General features: G+C 45.7%; 1 protein-coding gene across 8 annotated transcripts in view; it reads right to left on the bottom strand.

Annotated features, from left to right (window-relative positions):
- MYO6 (myosin VI) overlaps nt 1-21179 on the bottom strand; it is a 909629-nt gene that overhangs the window by 276359 nt on the left and 612091 nt on the right. For all 8 annotated transcript variants that reach the window (XM_078648084.1, XM_078648085.1, XM_078648086.1 and 5 more), the window contains exon 20: nt 17236-17329. In XM_078648084.1, the coding sequence (XP_078504210.1) occupies nt 17236-17329 (94 nt within the window). The remainder of the gene's footprint in view (nt 1-17235; nt 17330-21179) is intronic.

Genomic DNA, 21179 nt, shown 5'->3' with positions numbered 1-21179 from the left:
GAGACAGCAATAGAATCAGTAGTTCTAGCAGGACAGGGAAGATGCTCTCTGAGCCATGTTCTGAAATATGGAGGGGGGCTGGATCAAGGGGGAATCTGGCTTAACTAGCCTAAATAAAGCCAAAAGCTGGTTAGGGGTGATGGCAGGAAAGGCCAAAAGGCCTTGTTCTGGGCAACCCACAGATTGACTGTCTGTAGGCACTTCAGTCTCCTTTGTCCTATCGGGAAAGGAGGAGTAAATATCTGATATAAGAAGAAGGAGGCTTTCAAATATCAGACTCCCAAGTTAAGCTAGCCGCATACGCGGACGACATCCTTCTTTTTATCTCTAACCCCACTGATTCGATTCCCGCCTTCCTTGCTGAAGTGAAGGATTACTCCCAAATATCTGGCTATAAACTTAATAATGATAAATGTGAAATCCTACCCTTGACGAAATTCACATTTAAACCTGATTTTGCTGATTCTAACTTTACATGGAAATCCTCCCATATTAAATACCTCGGCTTGCATATTACTCCTACCATTCCAGATACTGTTTCCCTCTGTCTATCCAAATGCATCCAAAAACTAGTCGATTTAACGTCCAAGTGGCATCCTCTTTACCTGTCCTGGTGGGGCCGCCTTGACACTATTAAAATGATGTTGTCTCCCATAGTCCTCTATACTATTTCTAACATTCCAGTATCCATTCCCTCCAAATAAAAAAAAAAAATTAACTCCATTCTGATGTCCTTTCTTTGGAATAAGAAAAGGTCTAGAATGTCTCTCGCCCGACTGATTCGTCCTAAGACGGAGGGTGGAGTTAACTTCCCAGGCTTCCCTGCTTACCATAAAGCGTTTTTATTACGACAAGCCTCCTTCTGGTTGCAGGCTCCAAGCACCCTTTGTCCCTTATGGGCTAAATTTGAGCGCCTTCTTCTTTCTCCTTTTTCCTTCGCTGAATATCTTTCCTTCTCCCGCAAACCCTCTTTCATTTCCACTCCCATTCATAAATTTACTACTAAACTGCTCTTATCTTCTTCCCATTCCCCTCTCGCGACCATTGCTGATTTCCTTTCCTCCACCATCTGGCATAACACCGCCCTACTTATCCGCAACAAACCCTTCTTTTGGTAAGCATGGCATCACAGGAGGTTGATATGGGTCTCCCAACTTTTTTCTCAATCCTCTTTCTTATCTTTCACCACTCTCCGTTCCCTTTATGGCTTACCTACCTCCTTCACTCGTAACTATCATTTACTTAGGGAGGCTGCACTGACAACTTATAATCGGCTCTCTCAGATATGTCCGTCTCCTACTTCTCCCACTCCCATCTCCTTACTTCACTCATTTTTATGCAAAACCCCAAAGGGTTCCTCCTTTTACAAATACCTTCACACCACTGACTCTCTTAGGCCTAAATCCAAAGTGGAGGAATGTTGGGAACATGATCTCTCCACGTCCTGGCCAATTTCACTATGGGACAAAGTTTGGATCAAGATCCGCAAATCCTCGAGAGCGGCGACCTTGACACAGTCATTGTTCTTTATTTATAACAGACTTCTCTATACACCCTCTGACCTCCATAAACGCTTTCCAAACACTTCTCATACATGCTGGTCTTGCTCATCCCCGCAAGCAACTTTGTTTCACATGTTGTTCGTATGTACCTCTGCTCATGATTTTTGGTTACAGGTTTGGGCTCAAATTAATTTGATTTTTCACACATGTATCCCTTTTTCTCATATAAACATTTTCTTAGGCAGCCTTTCCCCTTGCTGGGATAATGTAGAATTAAAGCCTCAGATTATTGACTTGCTACTGGCCGCTGCATTCCAGCAGATAACGGTAAATTGGAAGGACTCCTCTAATATCTCCTTTAAGGCGTGGTGGTTCAATGTTTGCCATAACCACAGACTTGACACTGCTTTTGTTTTTCCGGCTCACATGGCCGCAAAGCGTATGGACTTATGGCTCCCTGTCACGCTTTACTTGGATACTTGTGCTAATCGTTCGTTTCGTCCACTGCCTTCGCAACAAGAAGTCCTCAAACCTCCTTAAATGCTCACTGCATTCCATTTTTTCTTTTCTTCATTGTGACATCTTTATATTCCTTTCAGGTATTTTCATGCTTTTATGATTAATGTTGTATATGCCTTTTCCTTTTTTTCATTTCAATGCCCAGATTTTCCTTTTGATGCTATTTACAACCTTTGTTTGTTTTATTTATCATAAGTTTTCAACGTTCTATATTTCCATTGTACTTTGTATTGACACCTTGCTTTTCTTTTTTCAATATCAAATAAAATTTTCTTGAACTTAAAAGAAGAAGGAGGCTAATTTGTTCCTGCAAGCAACCTTCAGTTCTGGCAGTCTGTTTTAACCTCCACAAGCAATTTTAGATTTTGAAATATTTCTATGGGTGAGTCGGAGGCTTTCTCTATTTTGATGGTGTAATAAGAGGCTTGTGTGGTTTTGATCCCAGAATGATAATTCCTACCTGCATCCCTATACTCAAGCTTACTAGGTTCATCATAGTACCACCTTCACTTTCTTTCTAGTCTTTTGAATGTCTTCTTAAGTGCTAACAGGTGAGGGGTAAGCCAAGGAGATTGTTTACTGTGCTGTACACCTTAACGCACCTTCACCAGAATGACGTGGTCCGGAGAATTATTAATCCAATATAAAGATTGGGAATTTGCTACAGATATATGCTCACCTACATCTGTCATGGACCTACTGAGGATGTATTTCAAGTCCTTACTGTCTTAATTTCGCCCAGCAGCTGTCCCTACTCATAGACCAAAATGGACCACTAGTAGATGAGGGAGGATACAAGGTGATGAGAATCACATAGTGGTCCGACCATATAACTCGTATGGGCTGCAATACCTGTAGATTTGGGATGTTGATAAATACCAGATCAATAGTGTGCCCTTTCTCTGGGGTCAGGCCCCCGACCTGCTGTTAAAACTGTAGGGAGGCAAGGTCCTGAAGCAGGCACCACTAGTGGAGTCCTCAGCATGGATGATAAAATCTCCTAGCAAGGAGAAATTTGTTTTATTGAGAGCCAAGTCTACGACTTTATCAAGGAGTGTATTGAGGAAATGAGTAAGAGAGCTGGGTGGCCTATAAAGTAGGGCCCCAGAAAAGGTAAAAGTCGGTGTAAAATTGTGAAAGACAAACGTTTGCAATCTTGAAGAGTAGATGGAGTGAAAACGCCCCACAAATTGTCTTACAGATTAATAGTGATCCCTCCCACCTCCTTTGTTTTTGCAATTTCACAGAAAGATACGGTATCCTGGGGCATGGTTTGGATTTCGTCCAGCTTGGAGCCCTCATGTAGCCTCATCTCCATAAGAAAAAGGATTTCTGATCTGTTATCCTGGATGAAAGAGAAGACATCAAATTTGTGGCAGCCCAAAGATAAGGAACAGGCCCAACTCTGTCTGCTCTTCAGACCCCCTAATGTGCCTAAGGAGAGCCTGAGGATCAAATATGCATGTTTAACATAACAGCTCTGAGGCGTTAGGATCTATTGCATGAAAGCAGGAGCTATTTCACTAGCCTGCAGGGTCTGTAGTTGTGTTGATGAGTAGCTGATGGTTTTTTGTACCAAACGGACATAAGTCCTGGGCCCTGGTCCAAACTGGGCACGAACTGGGGAAGACAGACTTGCCTTCGGCACGCAAGGGGTGCATCCATGCTACGGTTATCATCCTATAGAGGCCGTGAGGAAAAGCAACTAAAGGGCCTACCAAGAAGTCCTGTAGTGCAATAGTGCACAAAATGGTTCTGACTTTTTCGCCCCAAGGGCCCACTGAGTCAATTCAGTCACATTGCGGCAAATTCAAATTCAAATCCCCACAATAAAATCAACACTTTTAATACTTTAAAATAACTTCCAGCATCAAAAGCAGCGCACAAGCAGGGTCAAGGTTCAGGACTGTGCTGTTTATATGCACGTCCGAACCACGATCGTCAACTTATAGTGGCCGTGAGAAAAAGAAACTAGAACACCTACAAAAGATGGCGACATTAGCTTGCTAAGGCCTAAAGTGCAATAGTGCAAAAAATGGTTCCCACTGATTCTCCCAGGGCCCACAGAGTCAATTCAGTAACTTTGCTGCAAATTCAAATTAAATGTAACTCCCCAAAATAAAATCAACTCTGTAAAACTTCCCTAGTATCAAGGGCAGCGTACCAGGAGGGTTGCGTTTCAGGACCGTGCCCGTTAGATGGACATGATGGTATAATTGCTTCCCTAGGGACTTTCGGACATGGAGCTGCCAGACGTCACTCCGAAGACGGTAGATGGGATGTTTGGATGATGGGGCTGCAGAGGATATGCGTGAACACTGGTACGATGTCTCTTGAGATTGCTGGGCTTAGGGGCCAGTGGGGCAGCACCGCAGGGGTTTACTCAACTAGAATGCCGGGGGTCCGACTGGCCTGATATGTCCCAAAGGGGGTCCTCAGGGGGGGTTCTGGGGGCATTGTGCGTGAGTACGTTACCTCCTAGTTACGGTTCTTTGTATGAGCAGTTTGGTTTGAATGGGAACCTGTTCTTGTGTGCCTGTCCTGGGGTGTGGGAGTTGGGTGAAGTTTGAAGGATAGGTGGGATGGGGGAGCGACAGTCATGTCGCTAGGGGGGTTTTAGAGGTGCGCGTGCATGAGTTGGATCCATGGGCACCTCCATAGGCATTAAAGTTATGTCTTGGAATATTCGGGGGATGCACACTATGTGTCGGCGCCATAAAATACATGCATACGTAGTACGGCGGGGAGTGCAAATCACACTGCTTCAAGAAACTCACTTGACGAAGGCAGATGGAATGGCATTACAATGTCGCGAGGGAACAGGTGTTCCACATTACCTACTCGGCCTATGCCAGGGGGACATTGATTTGGGTGCGGGCAGGGGTACCATTTCAATGTGTGAGGCAGGTGGTTGACCCGGAGGGCAGGTTTACAGTGGTCACTGGGCGGCTTGATGGGCGGGACATTACACTAGGTAGCATATATGCCCCCAATGTTGAACAGTCGACCTTTTTTGCACAGCTTTCGCAGAAATTGGCGGGGGAGTTAATGGGCCCGGTTCTTCTGGGGGGGGACTTTAACTGCGTGACTGACGTGGACCTGGACCGCTCCCATCAACCACTCCCTGACGCCCCTACTCGTAGGATTGCAGACATCAGACGAGACTGGCAGCAGAGCTGGGGGCTCACGGATACTTAGAGGGCTAATCACTCTGGAGACCAAGACTACTCTTATTTCTCAGCGGTTCACTAGTTGCATGTTAGGCTGGACGCTGTGTTGTGTTCCCCTGATGTCCACATGCTGACCACGAAGAGTGAATACCTGGCTAGGACAACCTCTGATCATAACCCCCTCTTTGTGAGCCTGAACTGGGTTTGACTTAGAACGGCGATCCCTAGCTGGCGTCTCCGAACGGAAGTATTGGAGGACCAGTTCTTCCGAACCACCATAGGTACTGCCATAGAGGACTATTTTCAGCACAACATGGGCACTTCTTCTAGTCTGCATAATGAGTGGGATGCACTCAAGGTAGTGATACGCGAACTGTGCATTGGGGAAGCTGTGGGAGTCCGTAGAACTCTATTGAGTGAGGTACAGCCAGTGCTTAATTTGTGCCGGAGCTTTCCGGTGCTTAGCACCGGCACTTATTTCTTAGGGCCGGGTCTACCTATAACAGTGCATGCAACAACAACATATGATTAGTAGTGCGAGTTAACGATCTTCTACCCGCACATGGAGTACCAGAAACAGCTGGTGAGATGACGTGACATCTTTGCCTCAGCTCAGCATTAGTAAATCATGGTAGCGCGAGTGCCCTACGGCCGCTACCAATGAATGCTGCATTCCGGCTTTATGATGATTTGTTAGCCTTTATGATGATTTGTTAGCCCGGAACTCGTCCTCCCTCCTTGACTTTGAATTGGAAGTGTTTCCCCCTGAGTCGGACTGACCAATGTAGATTAAGGTCCCGACTTTTCGCCCGCCCCACCATGCTGCGCAGCTGCAGTCATTCAACAAGGAAGCTAGCAGCATGACGCGCAGAACCAGGCCTATAACTGAAAAAAATAAAAGGCAGTAAGTAATTAATAACTATTTTATGTTTGTTTCGTAACATGTGCTACTGTCTGGTACTTTAATGGTTGAGGTACACTGTATGTCACATGCTAGGAAAAGTGCAACCACCGTGCACTGGGCCGATCATACTCGGGGCTTGTTTGCAAATTCCAATGCAGGTGACGAACTGCTGCTTAACAATCCTGATTGCTGGGGCACCGAGGTTGCTGGAAGGTCATAGCCTTGCCCTGCTTTTGCTTAATTTATTTTAACCCATGTCTGTGAGCATGGCATGACATCGGAAGGAGTGGGGAGAACAGAGTGGCAAGCAGGGGCGCTGGCAGGGAGAGAACGCTAGCAGGCCAGTGGGCAATACTCAGAGGGAGCAGGGGCTGCCCTGCAGCGAGGAGCCCTGAAGTCAGGCTCAGGCTGCGTGACAAAGGGGGCTCCATGCGGAAAGAAGGGGGCTCGAGGAAATGGTGGGGGGAGGGGGGAGACTGGTTAAGAGAACAGGAAACAGGGGTGTGGGCAGTTCCAAGGTAAAGCCCGGGAAGTCAATGGTTGATATTTGGAAATGCTAACAGGTAAGAAGGGGCCCTAGCAATCGGGAATGCAGGCGGAAATGAATGTCTGGCACTGCACTTGTAGAAGAGGGTTGAAGGGCAGTGGGCAGTACTCGTAAAGAGAAAGGGAAACAAACGTGGGCACTTCCGAGAGTAAGGGCTGCAATGCACTGGGTGGTACTGGCGCTAGATTACAGGGGCTTGGGTGTAGTGGGGAATAAATGTACACACGAGGACGGCCTGCCAGCCAGTGAGTGGCGAGGGCAGAAGGGTAGTTTAAAATACTGGTGGCAGATCGAAGGGGTGGCAAGGCGAGGGAGGTGCGAGCATTTTGTGCCCCCAGGTGGATATAAAGTGGACAGATGAAGGCACGCTGGTCAGTGTATGTGAAATGCGGGAGTTTCTGGGGGCGATGCCTTCTCTGTGGACAGCGAGGGCCTGATGGTTGCAGAGAACACCTTCTGGTCTGATTACCACTTTCTGCCCACCCTCTGTGCCGTATCTCATTCTCAGACTATTTTACATCAGGTGCCTCCATTCAATTGGCAGTCTGTATGACAGCCACAGACTGCCCTCTTTTTCATTGGCAGCCCATGACAATCCCTTCACTGTGCCCCCTTCCATGGCAGTCTGTATGAACAAGCATTGGAAATGCAATAGGTCTCGCATTAGAAAAGTTGGAGCTATTGGTCTTGTAAATGACAAATATTTTATTTATTTGTTGGTTTTTAAAATAGCTAAATTGATAGCCTTGTCATTTACAATGCCAATAGTTATAACTTTCGTGAATGTGACACCTATAGCATTTGGAATGCAACATGTTTTGTATTTAGGTGACTTAGATGGCAGCTCTGGTCGTTAGGCCACATCTCTAGAGAGCAGGAGAGTGCAGCAGGGGAGAGAAGCACAGCAATGCAATAGGTCTCGCATTAGGAAAGTTTGAGCTATTGGTAGAGTCAGAGTGGGAGAGTCAGAGTGGGAGAGTCAGAGTGGGAGAGAGTCAGAGTGGGAGAGAGTCAGAGTGGGAGAGAGTCAGAGTGGGAGAGAGTCAGAGTGGGAGAGAGTCAGAGTGGGAGAGAGTCAGAGTGGGAGAGAGTCAGAGTGGGAGAGAGTCAGAGTGGGAGAGAGTAAGAGTGGGAGAGAGTAAGAGTGGGAGAGAGACAGAGTGGGGGAGAGTCAGTGGGGGAGAGTCAGAGTGGGAGAGTCAGAGTGGGAGAGAGTCAGAGTGGGAGAGAGTCAGAGTGGGAGAGAGTCAGAGTGGGGGAGAGTCAGAGTGGGAGAGTCAGAGTGAGAGTGTCAGAGTGAGAGTGTCAGAGTGAGAGTGTCAGAGTGAGAGAGTTAGAGTGAGTGTGTCAGTTAGAGTGAGTGTGTCAGTTAGAGTGAGAGTGTCAGTTAGAGTGAGAGCCAGAGGATTTTGGTCCTCCTCCGGTTCCCAAAGAAGAGCTTAGGAACCTAGGTGTTGTATTCAACAAACAATCAACTATCATTTAAGCCCCAAGTGGGATATTACAGCTACATGCATCTTCCTCTTAAAATTCTGAAAGACGACTCTGGTATTTTAACCTGACCATTCTCTCAAGATGGTAATTCACACTATGATTATTGCAAAGTTGGACTACCAAGAGGACTTCTTAATAAACTCAAACTAGTCCAAAATGTAGCGGCCTATCTTATTTTGGCATGTCCCAAAAGATAATACTATGTAAAACTTGAAGCCTCTACGTGCATGCATGCGCATTGACAGGCGAGACCTAAAAACACAGACTGCCCTCTTTTTCATTGGCAGCCCATGGCAATCCCTTCACTGTGCCCCCTTCCATGGCAGTCTGTATGAAAGCCTCAGACTGCCCTCTTTTTCATTGGTAGCCCATGGCAATCCCTTCACTGTGCCCCTTTCCATGGCACTCTGTATGAAAGCCACAGACTGCCCTCTTTATCATTTGCAGCCCATTGCAATCCCTTCACTGTGCCCCCTTCCATGGCAGTCTGTATGAAAGCCACAGACTGCCCTCTTTTTCATTGGCAGCCCATTGCAATCCCTTCACCGTGCCCCCTTCCATGGCAGTCTGTATGAAAGCCACAGACTTCCCTCTTTTTCATTGGCAGCCCTCAGCATTCCCTTCACTGTGCCCCCTTCCATTGGCAGTTTGTGCCAAAACCCCACAGTGCCCCATTTTTTTTTCAACATTGATATTTGTGCGTTCCGAATACGGAAGTCCCTCTCCTAATGTCTTTTCTTATGGAACAGCCAGGCCTGGATGGAAGTGCTCTTCTCTTGGCAGCAGGGTTCACAGTGGAGAGTTTCATTTGCCAGGTAGTGATGTCCTTCTGCTCTCCTTGCAGTGCACCCTTCGCCCAGTAACACTGACAGCTACCGCATAGCTGCAAAGGTTTCAAATTTCTATGAGTGCCGTTTTCATAATTTCAGTTATTTCAGTGTAATTATGAATGACATTTCAATGACTATGATGAACACTTTCTGGAGTGCAAAATCAAGCAATGAAGATGTGATAAACACATAAATATCAGACATTGCACCCATTTGTGCATTGAGATTGTCTGACTCATACATTTTGAGCTGAATCATCACCCTTTATTAAAGCATCCGCTACATTATGATCCCAAACAGGGTGTTGCACTTCCATGATTGTTAAACACCTTTGAGCGATGTTTGTAATTTTTAGGACAATGTTATGCTTAAAATGTACTCTATTTTGCCCCGGAGCAACAATATTTCTCTAGTGTGACTTGCAACAAAACCTTAGTCCAAAATATCTATAATACTTTAGGCCTCCGATTCTCAATCTCTAAATTCATTACATTGAAGTTTCTTTTTCAAATGTGCATGTTTGGAACCTCCTAGCAAAACCTTATTATGAGGAAGGCTCACTTGCTGAAATTCAGATTTGGTATTAAATCTGACTTTTAGCAGTGCCAGTGGAGGAAGTGAGTGGAGTCAATAGAGTATGCGGGTGGAGCCAGTGGAGGAAGTGGGTGGAGCTGGGGAGAAGTAGGTGTGGCCTCCAACAAACATTTGAGCACCTGCACTTCATATTTTACAAATTAAGCACTGGGTACAGACGGCTCAGGGAGAAAGAAAGGGAGAGACAGGGAAGGGAGGACACACAAGAAGGATTCTTGAGGGCGAAGGCACAGTTGGAAATGCAAGTGGAGAGGCTGAGGTGCTTTGATTACAGGGCATACATGGTGCGGGCGCATGCGGAAAGAGATAAGTCCGGGCGCTCCTAGCTTGGTTGGCTAATCCAGCACGCAGAGGTACACCGATTCTTGAATTGCGGGAAGAAGAGGGGACAGTCCACTATGGACAACAGGCCATTAACAAACAGTTGCTAGAATACTATTCCACCCTTTATTGCAGCAAGTTGGACCCTAGAGAGCTGGAGGAAGGGGATTTCCTTGACATAGAGTTACCCCAGATTGAGGCCGAAGAGGCGGAGAGCATGGGCCGGCCAGTAGAATTGGGTGAGGTCCGGGGAGCTATCAAGCGTATGGCCAAGAATAAAACACCAGGTACTGATGGGTTGCCATCAGAGTTCTATGTCACTTATATCGATGTGCTGGCTCCACAGCTGGTGACCCTTTATAATCGGTCGAAACAAGATGGCTACTTACCCAGCTCGACACGGGAGGCAGTAATTGTACCACTCCTTAAACCGGGTAAGCCAGAGTGGGACCGTACAGCATATTGCCCCCTGGCGATGTTAAACATGGATTATAAGATCCCGAGCGTTATATTGTCCAGTCGCCTGATGGTGCACATGACAACTCTGGTGCACGGGGACCAGGCTGGGTTAATTCCTACCCAGAACACAGCCATGAACATCCGGAGATTGTGTCAATTGCTGCATGAGGCAGCGGCAGGGGGTGATGAGGCATGTGAACTATCAATAGACATTGAAAAAGCCTTCGATAGCTTAGAGTGGCCGTATCCGTTTCGGGTTTTGAGGGCCTATGGCTTAGGTGACAGATTTGTGGCCTGGACGAAGATTCTGTACACTCGCTCGATGGTCAGGGAATGGACGGGGGGGGTGGCTGATTTCGGCGGCTTGTGACCTAGGCAGGGGGACGAGACAGGGCTGTCCCCTGTCTCCCCTCCTATTTGCCCTGGCAATGGAGCCTCTGGCGGTTCCCGCACGGACAGGGAGACACTACAGGGGCCTAGAGGGGATGGGACAGATGCACTACATTGCTCTCTATGCTGATGATTTGTTAATGTTCCTTGCCAATGCTACAGATGAGCTGCGGGGCGCCCGGGAATTGTTAGAGAGGCTGGGGCGAGTGCAAGTTCTCAAAGTCAATTGGGCCAAGACCTGTATATTTCCAGTGCGTGGGGGGCGAGACAATCCTCCTGAGGGGCTCGATGTATGATGGGAAGGCAGATGTTTGCCTTATTTGGGGCTCCGAATCTATCATGAGGCTGCTGACTTATTTGAGGGTAATGTAGGGCTGGCCCTGTGAACTACCAAGAGTAATCTTGAATTCTGGGGGTCTCTACCTTTATCGGTTGCGGGGCGAGTGGCGTTACTAAAGATGATAACCCTGCCCCGTTTGCTTTATTATTTTGTTACGCTGCCACTTTGGGTCCCTGGGAAGTGCTTTGCCCAACTTAACTCAATGGTTTCAAGTTTTTTATGGGGTTCAGGCAGGCGTAGAGTGGCGTTGAATGCTATGATGCATCCCAGACAAGAAGGGGGCTTTGCAGTGCCTGATTTCGAGGCTTACTACCACGCGGCCCAGTTCCAATGGTTCACGCAGCGGATGGCGGGGAAACTAGGAGTCGAGGTGGATCAGAGAGGTAGGGATCTGGGGCTTCGTCACCTGACTTGGATTCTGTTCCAGCTCCCGGTGCGTGAAAGGGAAGTGCCCAGAGATTTATGGGTGCTACAGCAGTGCTGGAATAGGGCTCTACGACGAAATAAAGTGAGCCCCGCGTATGCGCCTGAGATTCCGGTGTGGTTCTGTGAGGAGTTGCCTCACGGAGGGGATTGGCAGCGAATGCAGGAATGGGGGGAGCTGGGTACTCCTCCATTGGGGAGCTATACGAAGATGGTACCCTCTTACCATTTCAGGACCTTATGGAAAGATACGAACTGCCTGTTCAGGACTTCCTTCTGCATGCGGCACTGGAAAAAAGGGATGGAGGAACCACAGGTCTTCCTCCCTTGCCAATATGTGGTCACCTCCGCGGGTAAGATCAAGGGGGTTACGTGTCTGTATCGGAGTCTGACGCAGGGCTTAAGGGCTCCTCTAGAGGAACTGCGCACTAAATGGGAAGCTGACTTGGGAACGCCTATAGAGGCAAAACCCTGGGAGATGTTACAGGAGCGAGCGTGGAAATGCTCTCGAAATGCAAGATTCCAGCTCATACAATTCTATGTGTTTCATCGGGCGTACTTCACTCCTTACAAAATCAATGAATTGTTGGGCTCCCACACTGCCTGCCCGCGATGCAGACTGGAAAACGCAGTGTTTATGCACATGTTCTGGGATTGTCCTTTGCTTCATGGGGGGGAGGTCCTGGCCAAGCTGACAGAGGTGACGGACAGGAAACTGCAGCCTACTCCAGGGGTGTGCCTGTTACACTGGTTCCCCCACACTGCCCGCAACAAAATCACCAGTAAATTCCTGGATCTGGGGTTAGTCCTAGCCAAACAAGAGATTACTAGCCAGTGGAAAGCGGTCACAGCCCCCAGTGTGACGCGCTGGCTGCGAGAATTCATAAAGTGGGCGGACAGCGAGGGGACCCTCCGGCTCCAGCTGACTCAGAGAACTGACAATGACAGATTGTGGGAAACGGCTAAAGCATGGGTGGCGATGGTGGATCTTCTTAAACACCCGACTGCTGACGATGACTGACCTCTCCAGGTATGGCTGTCACCCTTTCCTATATGTGAACACAACCATAGATCACAGGGTGAGAAGATGGGTGGGGAGATGCCTAACGTGGGTGCATCCTCCTATGTGGGTCATGGACCACTGCCATAGGGAATCCAACGGAATGTGAGGAATAAATATTGTGCAACAAGTGCGCTGTTAGGGAGAGCAACATGTCTGAGGGGAGGAGGGAGGTGGGGTTACTGGGAGGGGGCCAGGGAAGGGGGGAGTGTGTTGGGAAGGGGGTTTGTGTTCTCTGTTATCTGATATGGTGAATAGGTGTCGACAGTGCTTACATCATCTTGGGGTAACACGATTCAGTCCCTCAGGGCTACGACACAAGTCGGGTGGGATATGACTCCGGCATTTGATGGACTACTCTCCTCACGAAGAAGGAGAGGACGGGCTGGTTGAGCTAATGCGATGCGGGGCTATGACTTGATGTGGACACAACTGACTACTGAATTGCGCGCTTATGATATACTCTATAAGATCATATATATTTTGAATGTATGTGAAATAAGAAAAATTAATAACATCTGTTTTCAAAACAAAAATAGTATAATTGCTTCCCTGGGAACATAATCCTATCAGTACACTGTTGTATCCAGGGTTCTGGGTGCACAGTAGTGCAATTCTTGCAAGAGCTGAAAAGGTAGCCCTAAACTGACACTTATGCGTATCAGAGGGACTCTGCAAGTGGGCTGGCTCGACTGCAATGCATTTGCTTAAACAAAACACAACGGGTGAATGTCTGAACTCAAGAATATGACCCCAAAATAATCAGGCAATGGTGAGGAAAATCCCTTTTAGCACTTGTTTGACGCAAGAGCTTTCAGGCATTATCAACAATTGGAAGATAATGATGGCTCAGATTTGCTTATAAAAGAAAGACTCTGTCCACACCAAATAAAAGGGGCTTCACAGAATCTACTAAGACGAGAAATGACCATAAACTCTTCCCTTTAGATGAAAGAAAGACCTAAACAAATAGTCTACTTTTACCTGCATTGCATGTATTCTATGTAGTAGCCAAACATAAACACACTTTGAGAACAAAGTATGATGCGGGTACCAAGCAATTTACAAATAGGCTTAACCCACATAGATCTAGGGGCAGCATACAGAGGACAAAAGAAAAGGAGGTGACTTAGAGACTCTTGTTCCTACCCACACCTTGGGCATTTATCATTATCGTTATCTCCTACCCATTAAGCTGTAAATGACCTTAATAGAAGGGAGCCAACTCTAAGTTGAAAATAGAGTTTACGGTCCTGCTGTTTCTCTATGGCATCCCAATACATTTCCAGCTTCGGTTGGGCCTTAAACTCCAGAAAACGGCCTGTTAGATGTGAGGAAAGGCCCTTTGTACAGATTTCTAAATTAACCGTCTCCCAATACTTTTCTTTCAAAATTTTCTTAGAGGGGAATGCGGCATTTGCCGGGTCGACCCATAGCTCCCTCATTCCCAGTCTAAATACCAAGGTCCTAAGGGCCTTTAGCCAATGTATTTTTTGGGATGAGTCTTTGGCGATTATCTCCATCAGGCCCCGTGCATAATGCTGTAGTTCTTCTGTGGTCCATATCTGTCGCCAGTACAATAACGGGCGTAGGCAGGCAAGGACTTGGGCTGCTTTTTTTCCCAAGGTCCCACATTAGAGGTATTAACGGGGTACTTTAAGGAACGCTAGTGGCTTTTCGCAGGAATTCATTTTCTGCTAATGTCAGATTTCTTAAATTCTCAAAACCCCAAAGTTCGGCACCGTAGAGTGCCGAACTTACCACCTTCATTCCATATGCTTCTAATAATGGACTAATGGGCTTTGTCACTGAAGAATTGAACCTTTTCAGAAGGATACCAGCCTGCTGGCGATGTTTTAGCACTGCAATGTCTAATTGGCTATTCCACCCCAGATCTCTCTGAAGGGTTACCCCCAGGTAGGTAAACGAATCAACCCACTCCAGCGGTGTTTCATTCATATATATCCTCCCTCTGAAAGGTCTAACAAACCCAGCAGGTTTACGGCCAGTAAGAACCATGAACTTTGTTTTTGCCCTATTTATTTCAAGGCCCCTATCCAAGCTAAAGTCTTCAAAAAGCTTCAAGGCACGCTGGAGCCCACTTGGTGTTTTCGAAATCATCAGCGTGTCGTCCGCAAACATGAGGATCTGGACCCGCTCACCAGACATTGCCGGGGCATCGGTCGGGACCAGGGAGAGGAAGTTCGCCACCCCATTCACAAAGAGCGAGAACAAGGTAGGCGCCATGACGCAACCTTGTCTCACTCACCGCTCAACGGGGAAGGGTTCCGTAACCTCTCCCTGGCAGCCCCACCGAACCCGAGCAAACATGTCCTCATGCAGGCGGACGATCAGGCTCAACAGTTCAGGTGCCATCCCTAGCCCGGCAAGCACTTGCCACAATTTATTACGGGGAACCAGGTCAAAGGCTGCCCTTAAGTCGACAAATACGTCATATAGGGTACCTTTCTCCAAGACCACCGTACACCAGTATAAGATGATGAACCGGAAGACCTGATCTATAGTACTGTTTTTTGGGCGAAAGCCAGCCTGGCGATGAATCAGAATGTTATCATCATCTATCCAGGACTGGATTTTACCCAAGACCAGCCGGCCCATAATTTTTTGGATAGAGTCAATCAGACTTATAGGCCTATAATTGCCTGCTGACGACTTGTCCCCTTTTTTTATACACCGGCACTATTTCTGCGCCTTTCCATGATTTGGGAACTTCCATCCCTTGGGCTATAGCGTTCACCAAATGCAGGATATAAATCCGCCAGCGACTTCTATTACTTAGAAAAAGATCAGCGGGGACACAATCCATGCCTGTGGCACGTCCCTCAGTGACTAAGTCGAGAGCCCTATCTACTTCTCTTGCTGTAAAAGCAGCTTCGTTATAAAGAGTATGAGCAAAGACCCCCTCACTAGCACCAGCTTGTTTCTCGGTGTATTGGGGCTTAAAATAGTCAACCCATGAGTTTCGGTCAACATTATTTTGGGGGCTCTCCCGATGCCCTCCCCTATCTCATTTGAAAATATTCCAAAAAGCTTTGGGATCCTTAGCCATACATGCCACTTTAAGGTCCTGCCACCTATTCTCTTCCCAAGCTTTTTTTGCCGTATGTTGTTTATGCCTATAGTTTGCACGGGCCATCTTAATTTTACTAATATCTTTATCCTTTAGTGCTTGGCCCAGGTCTTCCCTAGCTTGGCGACAAGTGCCATCATACCAACTCTCCAATTTTCTGGTTTGGGTTCTATTACCCAATCTAGGTTTACAAAAGCATGTTTTCAATTTAGAAAAAAATCTATCGTGGGCCTCCAACAAGGGTTTATGCGGAAGTCCATGCACTATGCCCTCCTCCATTTTTGCTATCACCCCTTCCAAATCTAACTCAATGTCAGAAATAATGTCTTGATGATCTACGGCCTGAAACCACTTAAGGTGGTGTTTGTAATTAGACATTACCAAGTCTGGGAGAATGGGTCTCCTCATTACCTCATCCACTTCCACTCATCCACTTTATGTAAACCCAGATTAAATACCGCTGTCAGGGGATTGTGGTCACTCTCGATACGGGCCAGTACCCGCATATCAAGGAGAGTAGGCCACAGCTTAAGAGGAACAAGTAATTAATCAATGTTACTTGCCCTAGCATCATTGTCTAAGGTTTCCTTACCCATCTTGTCCGACAATGTTCGCTCATTGGCAGCCCTCAGCTGATTCCCCATACAGAGGACCTTCATCTGTATTGCGGCTTCTGTCCATTTTCTTATGGGTTTATTGTCAAGCGGAGGAACTCCCCACCTACCATCCTCATCCTCTGTTAGGTGCATATCGTTTAAACCAAGAGGTTCGAAAGTGGTGTTAAAGTCCCCTGCAACCAATGAATTTGGAGGAGTGGCCTGGAGTAAAATATCAAGCTCCGTTACGACATCAGATTTTCTACCCCCAGGGAGGCCCCTGGCATAAACATTATAGATATCAATTTTTACATTTGCTGAGAAGCTAAACCTAACGGCAAGAATATCACTACTCGTCAGAGGGAGCAATTGAGTGTGACATATAAGGCTCTGCCTAACCCATATCACAAGCCCCCCCATAGGACGCCCTTGGGGTTTTTTAACAGCAGGGACGAAAAATAGCCTACTTTGAACACCGGTTCAACCGCCCAAACCTCCTGAAAGAGGCAAATATCAAAACGGTCAATAAATTCCAACCAAGCAGGTGAATTAAGTTTGGTCCCCACTCCCGCCACATTCCATGAAATAAAAGATGTCTCGCATACTGGCCCATTAAATATTATGACCAGACAATTAATCACTTATAAACTATCCAGGGTTAAGCCAGAAAAGGGTAATCAGTCCCACTAAATATTTAACCAGGCCTGGAAAACACCTGAATATACACAAAATAGAGAGTGATTAAATAATTACAGTATCAAAAAAATCAACCTCTAAAAGGAAGCATCAAAGAAGAAACAAATCCTTGAAAACCTTAGAGTCCCTAGTTGATTGATCTGCAAAATAAATGAAACCTAGTAATTATGCAAAGCACATTTCAATTAACATCTAGTATTTCGCATCCTGAAAAACCATTTACGTTTATGTAACAAAAATTCATCATATTGTTCAGAAAAAAATAACAGTCTTGTTAACAACCTAACAATGTTCATTACCTGAGCACTGTAGTTGGGACAGTATCTGAGCCCCTTCAAAATGGTGACTGGTCATCTTTAAATTAGGCTTGATGCATCGAATGAAGCTGGACCCCTATTGGAAAGGCAGTAAAGGAAATATTTCATAATACTTTCCCTTCATAAATAAAAATAAAAAAAAAACATTTTTGTAATTACAATGACTTATGAAATCACCTTCAAAATCTTGACATTAGCATGCACCTGCATGGCTCATCATACATTGATTCTGAAAATGTAACTTCATCAACTGTGCCTGTGATCAACACAACCACAAAACAAATATCAAAATATCTCATTAATCTAGAAGCAACTAATTCTCTGAAGCAATTTAATTCTGTTGTAAAAGGCTGCTTTTGTATTAATGGCAAAGTACTTAATCCTATCATTCATTTCCCAAAAACATTTTTTCACAAAACTAACTGAGGTCAACCTCTCTTGTTCCCTTCTGCAGGCATTGTTTTTTTCACAAATTCTGTCCTTATTCAGATTCTTCCTTCCTACAGCTGCACAACCTAGTTCCCGTGCTATTGAACAACAGACCATTTTCTCTAATGCAAACTTGAACTAACAGTTTGTGTTGTGCTGCATTCTGACCACTTCAGCTGCTTGGGACCCACTCCAACCCTTCACCAACACCCTACAGAAAAGACTCATGCAACTAAGAAAAAGCCTTTAACACCCTAACAACGACCCCAAACACCAAATCACACACATCGCAACTCCAAGCTCTGGGGTTAATTGCAAAACCGCGCCAAAGACCTGGCAAAATTGCCCTCAGCCTCCCAGGCACAAATAAAGAAAAGTTGTCTAGGTGGTGTGTAATGGTATCCCCGCCCCTCAGGCAAATAGATCACTGATTTAATTAATCAATTATGTTTTCCACACCATATTGCCTGTGGGAGTAAACTATGGCAGAGTTCCCAGCCCACCTGCTCTTTCTAGTTCACATTTTGGCTAGTCTAGAGCCCTTTGAAAAGCCATCCCCCAATCTCGCTGCATTCACTCTCTCAGAACCATTCCCTCAGCAGTTCCAATCTTATCAAAGTATCCTGGTTGCAGGTGTTGCGACTTCTCATCGTTCCTTAATATTATATAACCTTCTGGCACCCATGACCGTATTCAATCTTGAATTTGCACTCCACCCCAAGAAACTTGGTTAGTCAGTCACATTACTTGCTGAACTGCGTGCCCTATACCTGGAAACTATAAAGCAGCAGCAAATATGTCTCTCAAAGTCGTGGCACAGGACTTCGCAAAGAGAAGTAGCAGCTCTGGAAATCAACCTTCACGTCTGAAATTTGACTCAACTGTAATCTCATTTGAAAACAATTGTAAAAAAGGGCTGATAGCCAAAATTGAATATGTTTTATTTAGGTATTCACATCTGGAAAATGTACGCCTTTCAAATCATTTATATGCGAGTTTTTGTAGAAAGGTAAACTAACCATATCTGACCAAAGGAAAAGTACAAGGAGATAGGAAAGTTTACTTTAAAATGAGAACATCGAAAAAACTAATGCTGGATCGTGGTTCTTTATCAGCAATCAATGCTAATCTCACAATGGGATGGTGGGAGAAAGTGACTGCATGGAATGATGAGAATGAAAAGTTTGTGGAAAAGCCCATTATATGACTTAACTAGATTGATGACCTGTTCATCATATGAAAATGGTTCCAAGGAAGATTCAACCATTATTCAGTAAAGTAAATGGCAACCCATAAAATTTAAGTTTCACCAATGTGTTTCAGCAGTAACATAGTGACATTCTTGGATACATCGTCGAAAATAAGGCTTAGGAGGCATTTCTTGTTTACGTGTGGTTGTTTTGAAAGAGTATACTAAAGTCACATCTAAACAGGAGGTGCTGTAGATGTTCTAACCAGCGGCTTCATCCAATAATTTTCATCCTTCTGGTTAGCGTATGTGCTTTCTTCCTTAAGGTTGACGGTTAGGATGTAAAGACCTGCCTTTTAATCCCTTCTTGTCTGCTCCTGGTCTGGGTAAGAGGTCGTCACCAATGGCCTTCAAGAGACAGGAGAACATCCAGGTAAGTGAAAAGAAAACATAAAGGAAATGGGAGCTACGTTTATTGCTCTCCTGAGTTATAGCAGGTGTGTCCGCAAATGTTGGGGCAACCGCTTCTCCTCTGACCAGTTTTGTTCATCCTCAGTCTCTTCATTTGTGGCTTCAGGCAGTTTATTCACCCGGTACTGAGGAAATATGAAATGTCCAAATACCGTGTCCATCTTGTATTTAGACTCCATTTTGTATTGCCATTACCCAGGCCTAGCTTTTCGAGTTACGCGCTCAGCAATCCTTGTCCCTGAAAACACATGCAATGCTCGCTAAAAAGCAAACTATTCTTTGTTGGCTCTGCTCAAGAGGATCAATCCTTTACACAAAGGGAATTTGTGTAAAATCCCAGCCCGCCTTATGGTTCATGTTTGTCGTAGAGTTCATCTGTCCTTGTGCATTGTGGCTCATGTTTGTGGTTGGGCTTGTCTGTCCTTGCGGCGGGTGGTATAGGTCACTAGATACGTTCATGATTAACCATGTTGCAAAAGATGTTGCACAAGTAAAAAACTAGAGCACGCGATGATCACGCAGCATTCTGGCAAACAAGAAAGTCACTATTGATTGGTTCAGATTTGTTTGAGTGTGGGTTGGGTATGGGTGTGTCTACTGCTATAAAAGATTGTACGCTGCGGATTGAAGCAGCAGGCCCCCCGAGAACTTACTATATTTTACTTCTGGGACCCCTGTTCATGGCTGCAGCCAAATAAATATTTACTCTTTCTCACGAATAGAGTGTTCCGTGTCTCTGTATACCTGGACAGGTGAACTCGAAGATTTCAGGCGTGCCCTGCGCCGCTGGTCCATTGATAGGTCCGGGTCTTCAATCCGGAGTCACAAGGATGTCCCTTTTTCTCCTTATTGCCACTTCTTTATTCCGTTCTGCTCCTCTGCATCTTACTTTCTCTCCCCGTTCTCCCTGAGCCATGAGAACTTTTCTAATATCACCGTGTCTGTTTTTTCCTGTCCAGAATGACTGCCTAGCAAATGCTTATGTGCTAAGAATAGGACCTGCTCTCTAAACGGTTTTGGGACAAAGAGCTTTCGGGTTTGAGGTCTCGTAATTCTCGAGCCTGACTCCATTTTGTGTTGCCCTCACGTAGGCCTGTGAAAGAGGCCCGGCGACAAGTGGCCTGGCCTTCTGAGTCCATGTATACATTAACTAGGTTTCTTTCTGACTCTAGAATGAACTGTAAGAAACTGACCTCTTCACCTGAAACTGACCTCGCAAAGCCAATATCCCTGATCGATCTTTGTCTGAGATTGCCAATCAATGTTCAGGACATCGTTAACTTTTAGTTTTCTTGCACATGCCTTATCTTGTTCATCATCTGTTACTGTTTCTTTTTTATGTTTCTTCATTACATGGGTTATGCTTTCAATTATAGGTTTGTCCGGCTTTTGGAGATTGAATTTGGGACATTCCTAATGATTAACGTTTGGGTTGGGATACTGTACATGTAATCATGCCATGCCCTGCAGGGCCATCTAAATCAGATTAACCTTTGTGAACTATGTAATTATAATGTTTTGCCCATATCCTGCTAAAACCCCAAAGGCTACTCACCTGCTGACCCTCCAGATTTTCCATTTGTTTAGGAATGTAATTGGTACAACTCCCTTACATGCCTGGGGCAGGATAAAGAGTATATAAGACGTGAAGTAAGACCATTCTAGCAGACTGCCTCATTCAGTTGCTAAGCTTCTGTGTGACGTAGTCTCACCTCATTTAAGGTTAATAAAAATGTTCTTTTATATTTCAGCTTCATGCCCAAATTCTTTATTGGTTTGAATGGACTAAGTATCAGTGAGACCCCTGAGAAGGAGTTCAGATTTCTTCAGGTTGTGC

This window comes from Lissotriton helveticus, chromosome 6 (genome assembly GCF_964261635.1).
Source record: "Lissotriton helveticus chromosome 6, aLisHel1.1, whole genome shotgun sequence".
Lineage (NCBI taxonomy): Eukaryota > Metazoa > Chordata > Amphibia > Caudata > Salamandridae > Lissotriton > Lissotriton helveticus.
This window is presented reverse-complemented; position numbering and strand designations above follow the sequence as displayed.